At 37.9% G+C, this 15,757-nt stretch overlaps 1 protein-coding gene across 3 annotated transcripts in view; it reads left to right on the top strand.

Annotated features, from left to right (window-relative positions):
- ANO6 (anoctamin 6) overlaps window positions 1-4,204 on the top strand; it is a 67,541-nt gene extending 63,337 nt beyond the window's left edge. For all 3 annotated transcript variants that reach the window (XM_042468100.1, XM_042468099.1, XM_042468101.1), the window contains one exon: window positions 961-4,204. In XM_042468100.1, coding sequence (XP_042324034.1) covers window positions 961-1,167 — 207 coding nt within the window. In that variant the 3' untranslated portion in view covers window positions 1,168-4,204. The remainder of the gene's footprint in view (window positions 1-960) is intronic.
- The last annotated feature ends 11,553 nt before the right edge of the window (window positions 4,205-15,757 follow it).

The raw sequence follows: 15,757 nt of genomic DNA, 5'->3' as shown, positions 1-15,757 counted from the left end.
ATATGTCACTAAGCTACACTTTCTGATGTGTACCTGTGTGGCTTGCATAAAACAAATGGCTCATGAATTAGAATATATTGGCAAATAAACACTAGAGAGAGAAAGGAATTGCCGCTCAAACAACATTCTTTGAGAAATTCCATTATAGAAACATTTCACCTTTCAGTTTAGTAGATAAGACCAGTCTGTGGGTATCCCAAATCAGTTCTAGGCAGGCCAGTTTGGGTTAGGTAGATAAGCATAACAGGGCAAATAAAACCAGAAATCTTTTTATATAAAGAGCAGCTGAAACAGGACCAAGGACAGCTGACAGAGATCTTTGTTGATTGAACTACTTGCCCTACTAGAACAATGTGTGTGCATGTGCACGTGCACATATGCCTTCAAGTCACCTCTTGACTTATGGCAACCCCATTCATTTGATAGAGTTTTCTTAAGTAAGAAATACTCAGAGGTGGTTCCTCTGAAATAGAACCTACAGCACCTGATCCTGCTTAGCTTTTAAGATCAGATGAGATTTAGTGCCTTCAGGATATTTAAACTACTAGAGTGTTAACTCAGCAAAAAGATGAAGTCAAGCTAATCTTTATGTAAGTTCTATATAGACTGCTGCACCTCTGGAGGACCTAGCTGGACCATATTATACTACTGATTTTTTAGTTTAGTTTTTCAGTATATGGCTCTATAAAGCTGTAGAGATGGCCATTGTGCGTGCCTCAGAGGAAAGCAATGACAAACCCTCTCTGAATAAATCTCACCAAAGAAAATCCCATGATAGATTCACCAGAGTGTTGCCATAAGTTAGAAATCACTTGAAGGCACACAGCAACAACAGAGGTGCATGTGTGCAAACAGAATTCTAAATTGGGACATGAGCTAATAACTGGGTGATGTTATTCTCTAACAGTGTTTAAATATCCTGAGTAGCTGATTGTGTTTATATTACTTTTTTCCCCACAGCATATCATCTACTTTGTGAAATTTGTTATTTCATACATCATCCCAGATGTGTCAAAGAAAACCAAAAGCAAAATTAAACGAGAGAAATATCTAATACAGTTGCTGCTGCATGAGAATCCTCTAAATGTTATGAAGAAAAATATGGGGAGCATCGCTGACAAAATCCTGAAAGGAACAGATAACACCCTTCGACCAAAATATGAATAAAGATGTGATACACCAACAGTGGGGGATTTAGTGATGTGTGAATGTTTCCACCAAAACAAACAAACAAGGCTGGACCTAAGGCATGAGACAACATAACTTAAAGAGAAGAAATGAAGAATTATAACATTTACAGAAAAGATCTCAGGTTCTTCAGCTCAGAATGTTACATGAGGTTTAGAGTCATCATTCAGCAGACCTGCCATCTCAAGCCAGCTGTTTTATGTATACACACACAAATATTATTTAACGTTAACTTTTTCCTCTTGATGGAATTCTGGTTGATTTCTGTGAACTAGTTTGCCAAACCGTTAAACCAAAGCAGACACTTTCTTTTTGACAAAGATCTTCTCTATTTCTTTAACTCAGTTCTCTTAATTGTTTTTTGCAAATGCTCCTTTTTTTGTGTGGCACTTAGTCCATTTTTTTTCCTGATGTGTTTGTTGTGGGATGAATGCCAGGGGAGAATTTCTAGGGAGTTTTCTATCTTGGCTAATACTATAGAGGGAAACCAAATAGTCCTAGCAAACAATGTTGTTGTTGTGTGCCTTCAAATCATTTCCAACTTATGGTGGCCCTGAACCATGGGGTTTTCTTGGCCAGATCTGTTCAGAGAGGCTTTGCCTTCCTCTGATGCTGAGAGAGTGTGACTTTCCCAAGATCACCCCGTGTGTTTCCATAGCTGAGGGTGATTCAGAACTTGGTCCACAGAGTCAGAGTACAGTGCTCAAACCACTACACCAAACTGGTTCATTCTCCCCCCCCCCCCCCAATCTGTCTGTCTCCTTACCATTTTCTTATTCCTAAGAGATTTATAGGGGAGCTGAACACTTGCCCGAGAGAGACATTCAAAGTGACCCATCCAGGCCAGGTGTGGGTACAGTTGAATGATCTGACCACTCACCTGGCAAAGAATGTAAGATTGATATGCATTGTACCATCAACACAGAGACATCACATTTATGAACTGAGAGGGAACTCTCTGAAAGTAGATATCCAAATACTCAACAAGGAAATTTTTTAATACTGAGCATATTTCCAGTTCAACCAAAATGATTTCTCCCATCATGATTTCTAGATTGGCCAAGCCTGCTGTAGATACCTGTCTTCAGCCTGATGCTGCATGTTGCACTTTTGACACCAGAATCCAGCTCAAAAGCTTCTGGGGATTTAGCTTTCGTTATACTTATGTGCTTCCCCAACCTTTCCAGTGTAGTAACTGACAACACCACATCAGAGATAGCAACTGGAAGGCAAAAATGGCATAGCTATCATGGGTGTGTGCATTAGCACTCATTAACACCGCTTTGGAATCTTTATTTCCCTTCATGCAATTTTTTGCTTCTCTCCATTATTATTTGCTTAAAATAAGGTTTGTTCATGCAAGTGAACACAAGCACCCATGGAATTATGATGAATAGCTCAGTAAGGACAAGAGTCTTTCTTATGACAATAGTATACCAGCAACATGGGATGGCCAGCCTACAGTGTTTTATTACAAGTTCATGAAGAACTTGCTCATGTTGGAAAAGGCATCAGTTCTCACAACACTGAAAGCCTTGGCATAAGATTCTGATTTATCTACTAAAGGTTATAAATAGTGATGCACTCAGTTTAGAGTATTTGACAGCAATATTTCCTTTATTAAGCTGCTTTTGCAAGAAATTGTTTCATCTATTGATTATTATGACCAAGCATGATCTGCAGGTCTGACCACTAATGATTTGTTCTGACATTTAAATAAAGTAGCAGCACAGTCCTGTGAATGTTTATTCAGAAATAAGGCCCACTGAGTTCAATAAGTCATGCTACCAGGTGAGAGTGTAGGATTGTCCTCATTGATTGAGATTCTGTTGAACACTGCTGGTTGTAACTGTCTTCTGAATTCTGTAATTTCTTTAGTGCTGAGGAGTACCACAGTGGCTGTAGTGGAAAGACTCTCAAGCACTATCTAGCTGCAGCTTTGCAGCTGGGAGACTGCAGATTTTGGAGCTTCAGGAGACTAGCCACCCCTTTCTTCCCAGCTGCAAAAAGTAAAGACAAATAGTATGCAGAAGTTATCTCTTCACTACCCTAGTTATTCATTAGATGTGAGAGTGCAAAGTATCTCCTTCCACAATTACTAAAAAAGCATTATGCAGATATGATGGAAGATTAAACTAGCATTTGTCACTAATAGAATTCTAGCCTTACACTACAATCCTGTAACACCTATGTAGTAAAAACAATGGATCATACATCAGTAGAAATTTTAAACTCAAACTTTTTTATGTGTTTCTAGTATCCATTGATTCTCTGGATAACTATAAGATATAAGACAATATGGTTAACTTTACCTGTTTTATATATGTGTGTAATGAAGATATTCTGAAAGTGGTTTATTAATGCAAAGTTATCTATTATGAAGTACAGTGAGTAATTAATCTGTTGGTGCAGTGCCATTTTGTTTTAATCATGCTATTGGAAATGAATATTGATATAATATTTGCATGTAGATAATGTTCCATACTTCTATATGTTCTTCAGGGCAGCTTGATATGTGTATTCTTAGCTTGGGGAAAGTAAGATTAAAGAGTGATATGATAATCATCTTTCAATATCTAAAGAGATGTCAGGTAGAAGGTGAAGCAAGATTGTTTCTTGCTGCTTCGGAGACCAATCCATGGATTCAAATTAATGAAATTCCACCTAAACATTTGGAAGAGCTTCCTGGCAATAAAAGCTATTTGACAGTGGAACAGAAGATACTGAACTCTCCATCTTTGGAGGTTTTTACCTACAGATTGCATGAACATTGTTTGGACGTGGTTTAGCTGTGGATTACTGCACAGCAGAAGGTTGCACTAAATGGCTCTTGAGATCCCTTTCAACACTGATTCTGTAATAAATATATAACTATAAGGTAGAATAAGATTTAATGTTGGGTGCAATGTAGCTTTTAGGATTTCATGTTTGCTCAATGATTAAATTCTGATCACCCAAATTTTTGGTTCTACCCAGTATTTCACAGAGTTCCACAGAAACCCATGAGAATGCACATTATGATTTTGTTTTGCAACTGCTGTTTACAACAATTTTAAATTTTACGTGGCATGTATTCTAAACATTGAAGTAAACAAGTTCATTTTGCAGTTTGCAGCAAATCCAGATCTCCATCTAAAGTTAAATTTAGTTTTGCCTTGATCCAATAAATAGAGGGTCCAATCAATCAATCAGTAAGCTTGAGCTTATTCCAATAAATAAAGGCAATGCAATGTTGTCTTTGTTCAAGACATCATTATATACATCACTTGATGTATATCAGAGCCATCGGGTAATAGTACCACTTGTTTGGACTCACCCTTTTCTTCAGTCTTCCCCCCCCCCCCCCCAAAAAAATTAGCTATTCCCTTAGGAAATTAACAAGAATTCTCCTGTAATACATGTGGATTCTTTTTTCTCCATTTGGGTTGGACATAATAAGTCTTCAGGCACATATACTTCTTGGTTATTTGCAAAGATAATGCCTTTTATCCAGCACCAAATACTCCAGGTATGAGGTATTATTCTGTTGCATGAGCAAAAGGGATGTGAGCATGCTGCAACCCCAAGCAAAAAACCAAAATGGCACATCTTGATACTTTCCTTCACTCTTGAGTGATGCTAATAGTAAGCATTGATACATTCCAATTATTAATGATACTCTAAATATTGGAATAAAAAAACTGTTTTTTTATCTTTGCTTATGTATGTTTTTAAAAAATAGGATTACAATGATGCAAATTAATTTCCTTTGTGATCATAGCTGTGAATAAAATTGTGAAGAGCAAAAATGAAAAAGACGTAAATGGCACTCTATACTGAGGTTCTGTGCACCTGAGAAAGATGCTGACAATTTGATTGTCTACATACCACTTAAACTAGAAAGATTGTTAGAACATAGATTGTGGATTGTATTGTGGATTATTTCTCATTCATTTTTATATCACAAATAAATAAAACAGTAATACTCAGACCAAGGTGGTCTGCCATCTCCAGACAGTAGCTCTGCTAGTTTGCTATTGCTAGCGCAAATCCCCATCATTTCATTGCAATTTGTTTTCATCCAGAATTTGAAGGAGCAAGCTGTGAATCAATATTTTAGAGGATTTTCTTGACTTACTATGTGCTGAGTAAAAACATTGTTTTTGTACTTTTGTTAGTCATATTTTCTATTCTGGCCTGAAGAATACTGTTTATTTATTATCATGGTAATAAATTTGATTTAAAATGTAATTTACTTAGTAGTAGTCAGTTTTTTTTTAAAAAATGATTTCATATTTAAAAATTTGTTTACAGCATGTTATCTATTTGGAAAAAAATCTAAACTCTGACCACGTAAAAAGATTTACATTAAAGTAAGTTTAGAAAATCAATTATAAGTTTTAACACATATCTTGGGTAGTTCAGAATGGACTCAATGCCATCAAAATAAAACATGTTAAAGTCCCATTGGTTTTAGCAGAAAAATTAAGCTGATAAATTAATTCCTATGACAATTGAAGAATTTAGAACTGTTGAACATCGACTGGATTGTATACACTGTAATTATTTCATCATAATATTCTAATGATGTCTGGAAATGTTCCCTAAGAATTTAGACAGAAAAGTTAATCACTTTTATTGTGTTTTCCTCTTCAATTGCAATCTGAGATTTAAATGTAAAATACAATTAAAGATCCTCTGTGGAATTTGAGTTACATGGACAAATATTAGCCTAATAAAAATTACTTGTACCATCTTCCTCTCTGGACTACAGATGGTAGAGGGTACATTACAGATGATATCTGCATTAGTTGCTGGCTTCCCCTTTCCAGGACTATATCAGAAGTCTTCCACTTTATAAGCAGTAGTGAGATATGTGCCCTATACAAATTACGAAGACTTCTCTCCTGCTCCCCCAAAATCTGTGCCAAACTAATAGTGATTTTTTTTCCCTCCTGTATGGAGTAATCTGCTTCGAGAGGTGAGTCATGCTAAAGGAGACTGATATTTGCCATTTTTAATTTAAAGTACATAAATAACTCAACAAACAAATACAGAAGACATGTACACTTGGTACTGGACAGCAAAGGTACACAGCCTAGGTTCAATGTATTGATAGCATGGCTCTTTAGCTCTCCAAATTACCTTACCCACCAGCTGTGCTATCTAAAAGGGAGTACTGTAATTGGAGCTACCCTAAGGCAACAACATGCACTCCCCACCAAATGATGATGAAGACCAAAGGTAAGTGACCCCCAGACATTGTAGAACTGCAATTTACATTAGGCATTGCCTGAAGTAAAACAACACCTAGAGCTGGACATGTAACCGGGACACCAAGAGGGATGCATCATGCATGGGTAGAGACACGGGATTTGCTGGGATTGTTCCCCCCTCCCCCAAATTGAAGCAAATATTGCCATTCGTCTTCATAATATAAAAACCCAGCTTGTCTGAATGTACAATCAATGCTTACTATGGAATTTAAAATGTTACTTAGAGCTTAATCCTAACTAAAGAACAATAGATACCTTGATTAAACATATGGAACACGAACAGATGCATTGTCAACATTTATTTATCCACAACTGGTTCAACAGTCAATATCCATGTGTGAGAAATTATGCTAACCTTTTGATTCAGTACCTGGTGGCACTCCCTTGAGCAGCAAGGACTTCAAGTGTATGTTTCCTGTAACTCTTAGCCAATCACTCCAACAGCATTGACAAGGAATGTTGGCCCTTCCTTACAGAACTGCTTCTGTTCAATGGAATTGCAAGTTTTCTTTACGTGACCAGGGCACTCCAGACCCTGCTAAAACATTCTGATGGAGCTTAGTTCATTATATTGACTAGGTTATTCTAAAACACACAATTTCTTGTCTGCCTTAATCATCCATCTGTCTGTCTGTCAAATATCCCACCTTTCTTTCAATATGGGGCCCACATTTTTCATTGCTTTATATCAAAAGGCATGAAATTATTTAATGTAAACTCTTGGATATTGACAAAAGGGCTAGTATTGATTTTAAAGAGTCAGCAGATGTAGTGGTTTGAATACTGGGCTTTGACTCTGGGGACCAGGATTAGAATCCCAGCTTGGCCATGAAAACCCACTGGGTGACCTTGGGCAAGTCACACTCTCTTAGCCTCAAAGGATAGTGATGGCAAACCTCCTCTGAAGAAACATGCCAAGAAATCTCTGTGATAGGTTCACCTTAGGATTGCCATAAATTGGAAACAACTTGAAGGTACAAAACAACAACAACAATTTTAAAAGACTACCGTGGCACAGCTATGAAATTTCTATAGTTATTATTAGGGTTCACAGACTTGTTTTCACTGCATACTTCATATTGTCCACAGTGTAAATGACTTTGCCTGAACTGGCCACTGGTTGTTGTTTTTTGTTTTGTTTTGTTTTATCAAATCCTTTCTTTCTAGTTTTTACATGTAATACAGCACTCTAGTTAAATGAAATAGCCATCCATTCTCTCTCTGTGCGTGTATGCTTCAGAAAAGGAACTGTACTGTAAAAACAACGGGGACATAATTTTACAAGGCTATTTTACCCTCGGTGTTGTTGTATCTCAGATCCGTGAGATAAGTTGTGTAAAGGAGCAGAGCTTATGTTCTTCTTGAGTCTCAGATCATGTGTCATGTTGGACTGCCAACCGAATGGAGGAGAGTTCATTTCTAAATAGAATGTACAGTACCTTAGAAAGAAGCACCTTTGTCATGATTCATTGATTGCAGTGAATTGCCATTTAATTGCATCTCTGAAGCAACAAGTTCCTCCCCATCCAATGCCTGAAGTTCATTCAAGCAGCAACTATTCTTCCAGTGCTGATGTGATCAGGTTGTGTCTTGTGTTCTTATTTTTAAAACTGAACAAAGTACAAAGCAGAAACTGTTGAGATGCACTGTGATTCAGAGAAGAGTGGGGGAAACCTGCTCTGATTTTTCACTGGCACTGATCTTAAATGGCTTTCAGCTGTTTATACACAAGCCAAGAGCATTAGTAGCCATTCCTTTCCTCTGAATGACCTGCTTCTCTCTGAATGCAGAGAGGTTTAGTGAACAAGGAGGCATGCTTTTTTCACAACAGTAGAACTGTTGGTTATTCTTTCTCCACCTCATATGATTCACAAAACCGTGATACTTTTATTGGCCAACCAAAATACACAAAATACTTCATATGCAAGCTTTTGAAGCTTCACTGGCTTCTTCATCAGGAAAATTTGTTTGAAATCATACAGGAGAAGAAAAGTGATGGTGTTAGAGTCACAAGCCTACATTTTGTCTCAGATGTTACTTCTCATGTCAAGAAGATGGTCAGTGTGGACCATCTTAAGTAATAACAGAGGTAACATCTGATCCAAATATAGGCCTGTGACTCTAACATCATCAGTGTCCTTCTCCTGTATGATTTTTAATATCGTTGCTTGATGAAAAAGCCAGTGGAGCTTTGAAAGCTTGCATGACGTATTTTGTACATTTTGGTTGGCCAATAAAGGCATCACTGTTCTGTAGATTTTGGATTTTGTTGTATTTTGCTGCATAGCAAACACAGCTATCCCAAATATGTTTCCTATATAATGGAGTTTGTACCAGAATAATTGCCATCTCCTTTTGCCAAGATATATCTGGTGGAAGGAACCAGACTTTATCATGAGTTCTTATGCTAGAAATATTTGATATAAGTACATAGAAATATCTCTTTTAACAGTCATACTTCTTTGGCAAATCCTCAAATCACATTGAATACACCAGTAATTCTTTAGTCAAGCAGTTATTTTGCAAACCACTCTGCCTACTTAACACCATCCTTAATTTATTCATATTTTTCTCAGCTACAAACATGCAATTCTCTTTCTGTCTCCTTCATGTACTTTTTCTTTTTCCTGGCTATGTCTTAGAACTTGATGGATGATTGAGATTTAGAGTCTAACACTTCACCATCAACAGTTGTATTAATCCTATATGGAAACTTGGCAAGCACACCAGAATTTTTAAATTATTATTTAGATTTTTAGGAAAGCTGGAAGATGATATGAATAGTGCTATCTAAAGCCATATTGTTTCAATTATAATTATTATTTATTTGAATTATTAGAATAAATTATTTCTAAGTTATTCTTAGTAATTAATATTAGTATCCTTTAGCAGGGAGCCTCTGGTAAATTTCCCATTTCGCTGAACTTTAAGAAAAATGTCTTCTGTCTTCCAATAATTTTTCTCCATATCTAGCTTCTAGCTATAATAAACCTTTTTTCTTCCACTGCTTATGAAATATTAGTTCCTTTCCCCCCACCACCTTGAATAACTTATACAATGTACGTGACACTTTAACATTGCACAGAACTATCATAGGAGTCAAACATCCCAAGCATATCAGGGTATGTGGAACTAGCTAGAAAGGTACGGGCAGCAGGCAGGAAGAGAAACATAAGCTGCATCTGCACTATGGAATTAATGCAGTTTGACACTGCTTTAACAGCCAAGGCTCAATGCTGTGGAATGATGGGATTTGTAGTTTTCTGAGATATTTAGCCTTCTCTGTCAGAAAGCTCTGATGCCACACCAAAAAAAAAAAAAAACCCTTACAGATCCCAGGATTCCATAGGATGAAACCATGACATATAAAGCAGTGTCAAACTGCTTTAATTCTGCAGTCTAGAGCCATATCATTTCAATTAGAATTATTATTTATTAGAATTATCAGAGGAGAGAGGGTTAATTCTAAGGGAAAGACAGAGGCTTCATTGGGAAGGGAAGGACAGAGAAGTCTTCCAATCCCAGAATACCATTGCACTGAGCCATGCCAGTTAAAGCGGGGTCAAACTGCATTGTTTCTGCAGTGTAGATGGACCCATCATGCTCTCCATCAAAGGCATTAAGAATGCATGCCAAGGAAGCCTTACACCCACCAGGGGTCCATTCACACAACACAATTATTGCACTATAATTTTTATAATTTTTATAATTTTATAATTTTATAATTAATTTATAATTTATAATTTATAATTAATTATAAAAAATTTATAATTTATAATTAATAAATAATTAAACTTCCTTGGCAGCAGCCTATGGAGTTCTGGACAGTTTGTTTGGGGATTTGAACCCTCTAAAGAATTGTAAATGTCTTCCCTAAACTCCAAATGTCTCACATTGGAGGATATCACACGACTGAAATTGGAATTATAATCCAGTGTCATCCTGAACGCAATCATGCGTATTCACATTATTGTGCAAATAATACGCGATCGTGGGCAGTCCGAATGCACTCTGAATGCAATCACATGTCAATGCACAGTTAAGTAAATTCGGTGAACTAGAGAAGTCACAAGCCCTATTCCTAGGTAACTTCACACTCAGTACACTGTTGTTTGGTGTGATGTGCATGTCTCCTTTGGTCCTGGTTCCCCCCCAATTGAAAAGGGCGAGTTCCCATGAAGCCACGCTGCAATTCCGCTTCAATTTTGCTTCCGCTTGTCTTTCAGCATTGCTGAGGGGGGGCTGCTGCCTGCTAATTAATAATAATAATAATAATAATAATAATAATATGTTTTATTTATATACCACTATTCCAAAGATCATAGTGGTGAACAGCAAGTAAGCCAATTAGCAAGTAAGCTAATTTGCCCCCAACAGTCTGGATACTCATTTTAGCGACCTCGGAAGGATGCAAGCCTGAGTTGAGCTTGGGCCCTGGTCTTGAACTCGCAACCTTGTGGTTTTAAGTGAATGGCTGCAGTACAGGCATTTAACCACTGTGCCACCAGGGCTCCTAATTAAGAAGCTATTGGATAACCATTATATTCACGTTTTAACATGACAAGAGTGAATATATGCTTGTTTTAATGTTCTTTCAACCATTCTTCCCACCCACCCCTCCAATCACTTTTGTAAATTGTGGGGTTCCTTGGTCCCTCTCTCTTACTTTCCTAAATATGCTATGCTCCAGTCATCTGGAGTCTCACTGAGCATGTGCAAGGGTGCCAATTCACAATTAAGAACCCACCAATGTGATGGCTTACTGCACACAGAATCTGAGTCGTGTTCGGGGAGGCCATTATAGTGAATTTAAGGTGTGATATGTAATCACGTAATTGAGTGAATTTTCAAATTGACCTCACTATCTTCTCTTTCAAAATTGAGAGCCTAATGTCCCGTCTGATATCCTCCATTCTTCTGTTTCTCCTTCTGCTGTAGAAGGTTTGAGTCCTCTATAAACATATATTGTGTGTATACTCAGGATTATTATAAATGTTATCAATGCACTGTTCAGAATGACAAGCTTTCTCTAAGACTCATGATCACTGCATGAACTCTGTCTTCGCACCCATCTTGCCTGCTCATTGCACACACGTATATCTGATTCATAAGTATACCAATTTGCCATAAAGCTTATGTGGTCATCATGAGAAAATATTCACAAATGCACACACTCACACATGGATAATAAAGCGTCTCCACATTTTCTTAAGACCCCCACCGGCTGGAAGAAAGACATTGAACTACACCTCACTTCCATGCCTTTCCTCCTTGATCCATCAGCCTCTGAACAGGTAATAGAGACCTGCCCACCACCACTCGATTTGTATCTGTTAGTGGGGCATTCCCCTTGCCCACGATTGCATCCCACCAAGTCTTAATACCAGTGGTGGGATAAGCTCACGCCAGAGTTCAGAATCTGGGATCCTGCCAGGACAAGCTCCCTGTAGGCTCCCAGGGACATCCCTGTGATTTTGGGCACATTTGGAAGGTGTGCACTTTTTATTTCATGAGGGCTTCCCCCTCCTGAATAAGACTGCTCTTCCCAATGACATTTCCAAAGGCAGTGTGGATGTAGAATCCCTCACAAAAAAACTTTTCTCCTTTTCCTTTTCCTTACTTTCTGAGGTGAAGTACCTATTCCCCCCCCCCCAAAAAAAAACTTCTTTGTTGTCATACTGGCAAACTGTAATATTTAATTAACAGCAAAGCCAGAAAAATACACCTAGGGCTTATTCTCACTTACATTTAAACCGGTTTGGGATTCGCCTTCACTCCGTGTTGGTAAATTGATTTCAAAAGGTCTGTTGTTCCCACTGGCATGTTACAGACTGCCAAAATAAAGCTGCTTCGGGTCTCTTTGGAGGAATGCTATTTAAATGATGCATGGGTCCTAAGAGTCCGGAGGTCGTGCCAAAGTAACACTCCATTTCTAAGCACTGGAGTGCAGCTTTGGTGCAGCTTCCGGATTCTTAGGATGCATGCATCATTTAAACAGCATACCTCCAAAGAGAGCCGAAGCAGCTTTATTTTGGCAGTCTGTAACAGCTGACTATGAAAGTGGATCTTTTCTTTATCACCTTGTAATTGCTTCTTTTTTGGCATGATTGTCATCCCCACTAGTTTGCACTGCTTCAAAATGCATGTCAATCATCTGTGCATCAATGATGTAAGCAGCAGCCTGGGCAGCCCGGCATGGGAACACTAGATAGATAGATAGATAGATAGATAGATAGATAGATAGACAGAAGATTTGATTTATTGGTTTTGCAACTACTTGCGTCACTGATTGCAAGTAGTTGCAAAATCAATGAATCAAGCCTTCTTTCGATTTTATTTTTTTAAAAAAAAAATCATGCGCCCCTAGCTCACAGCACAAGCACAAAGGCAGTGCTGAGAGAAGGGGGAATGGTGGATCTACCAAAAACTGAGGAAAGATGGTAAATGCCCCTCTGCCATTAGTCTCTCCCCTCCCTATATGATCGGTCATATAAACCGGTCAGCAATTTGCTTTAAATCTTAGTGGGAATGGTCAAAAAAGGGTTACTTTTTCAGCATTGCTTGATAAGAAATTAATGCTCAAGAAAACAATGTATATAGCAGAGGGGGTGGGGATAGGGTGGGTTTATTTATGGGGGGGGGGAGATTAAGTTCAAGACGTTGGAAATCTTTGTACAAATATATATCGGATGTTATGAATTTTTGTTAAGTCTTGAGCAAATAAATAAATAAAGGAAAAAAATAAATCTTAGTGGGAATGAGCCCTTAAATTCTGGAACTCCCTTCCGAGGACAGCCATTTCTGACAACCTTCTACTGGCACAAGAAGAACTTATTGAGACATGACTGGGGTCTGCTGAGGTGATCCATGATCCTGTTGTTGGTTTCTCTTTAGTTGCTATTTTGAACTTACCTGCTGTTTGCTTCTGCTCTTTCTTCTATATTTTACGTGTGATTGGATTCTTGTGCTGTTCTGTTTGTTTTTTAATTTACACATTTCATTTGTACTGTTACGGGCTGTTATGTTGTACTGTTATTGGGTCCTAGTGCAGAAAATATGTTACATATTAAATAAACAATTTCTAAGTATTTTAAGATTCTTTACTCATATCAGTTTGTATTTTAAGTCAGGTGATGGCCATGCAGAGAGGTAGCTTTACTGTTAGCTTTCAGAGTTCTGAATTTTGTGTGATCAGTGAAGAGATATGCCCTATCCAATGTGCATTTTAAATTTTCTATCACTGTTTTTTCAATAGAGGAAGACACAATGGGAATATTTTTTCCCTTCCTTTCTATGGCCCTGTTCCTGTTTGAATCAACTATCCAGTCCCATGAGTGTGTGGATAGTTATTAAAGGGTAAAATTCAGTCAGGCTGACACATTTTGGAAAACTCATCCTGCATGGCCTTTTGGTTTTTTAGGTTTTTTCCCCACTTTCCAGGTCAGGATTCTGGAGAAACTAACAAGGTTAATGGAAATGCTTGTTAATTGCATAGGTTTCTGGTAAAAGATGTGTATTTTCATTTGTTTAGTCTGTCCTTGCGTCTGTTTTAATTAAAGTCACATAACACAAGGTGATGGGATTGCATGCAAATCTAGTTGACGGACAGCATGGGATAGGCAACACTGCTTTGAGTAGATCTGACAGCATGTAAAGTGCAAAGAGCAGAGATTGTGAACTGCTGTTGTGTGTGTTAAGTGAAGCAAGAAAACTCCTGTGTGGTTATTAAAGTGCTTGAGAACGGAGGGGGAACATACTCATTCACAATATGAAACCTTTACGATACATGTATGGTGAACAGAACTAAAACTCACGCAGTATTTTAAGAAAGACTGAATAATTGGAAATATCTTTTTGTTTATATAAACTAACATCATTCCATTTAGGATTAAACCCATGTTATACTGCTCTTATGCATGCATGTTACATTGCTCCTATGTTCTATGAACACAGTAACAAAATTATTAAGTTCACACATAAACATTTTACTTTCAACATTAACTTGTCTCTGAAACAAAGAGCATCCATTTTAACTGAGCCAAGAACCGATACTGTTCAGACTCTTTGTATGTTAATCTAAGGGGTCATCCCATAGTAATTACTCTTAGCAGATGAGTCTCCTAACCCTGCAGTTCATATGCTATGTGATATAGGGGACCAACAGGGTTTTTCTCCAATGTGCTAGGGACTAGTACCATTATTATTTTTTTAGATCACTGGCTACAGCTGTCTGTTTCTTTCTTGGAAATGCTATGGAGCCAATTATGAAGCCTGTACTTCAAAATTCACCACGATAACATTGTTCCTAAGGACTGTTAATAAATTCAACCAGCAGGCTATTACTCTTGTTATCTGACCATCCCATTTGTGTGTGTCCCAGGCCTATAGTACATAAATAGGACAAACTATAGCTCATAGCTGTTTTCTAAGCCACGCAAATACAAACAAAAAACATGAATGCTCATATGACACATGATGATCTGTATATATGAAGATGCCGCATGTTTCCTAGAAGAGCCATAATGTGTGTTTTTCACAAGATGTTTATTAAGTTTCAACTTTTTTGTGTGTCGAACTGACCAATTAGCCAGTTTCCACACACACACACACACACACACACACACACACCAAAACCACCCAATTTTTATTTTACAATTTCTGTAAAGGGATTAGTTTCTTGGCAGCTCACTCATGCCGTCTGCAGTCTGCTGATGCCAGACTAAGATACTTAATTCCACAGTGAACTGTTCTCCAGATGTGAATGGTATTATCTGAAAGCCCTGGGCATTCCTTCAACCTGAGCAGAGAAAGGGATGAGGGAGATTGCATGCCTTATAGCCAAGTCAGCATGATAATCACACATATCTGTATGACATTGTCCTTAACAGAGGCTAGTCTCACTTGGATCCCTAATGGAGTGAATAACAGCTCAAAATAACAGTCGCAGGAGATATTTGCAGCCAGTTATTTCCTATTACTTGGTACTCTATCTGCAACCTAAGGGCAGAAAAGGGAAGGCCAAGGAAAGGATTAACTAGCTTTCTTTGCAGCATTACTGATGTGCCAGACTGATTACTCTATTAGCATTGTGTCTGGTGAAAGGCAGGTTTCATGCAGATCTTCACAGAAATCCATCACAAATGCAATGGGCCCACAAGTTTTCAAGACCTCAAATTCTATTTTGTGCCTATCTTCCCAAATCCCTGTCCTGCAACCCTACTGTGGACTAATAATGGATTACTGTGGTGATTTGACCTGTTCATGGTGGTAGGAGAAGATTGTTGTTTCCTCAAAGGCACTGTGAAGTATTTTGC

Source organism: Sceloporus undulatus, chromosome 5 (assembly GCF_019175285.1).
Source record: "Sceloporus undulatus isolate JIND9_A2432 ecotype Alabama chromosome 5, SceUnd_v1.1, whole genome shotgun sequence".
Classification (NCBI taxonomy): Eukaryota; Metazoa; Chordata; class Lepidosauria; order Squamata; family Phrynosomatidae; genus Sceloporus; species Sceloporus undulatus.
This window is presented reverse-complemented; position numbering and strand designations above follow the sequence as displayed.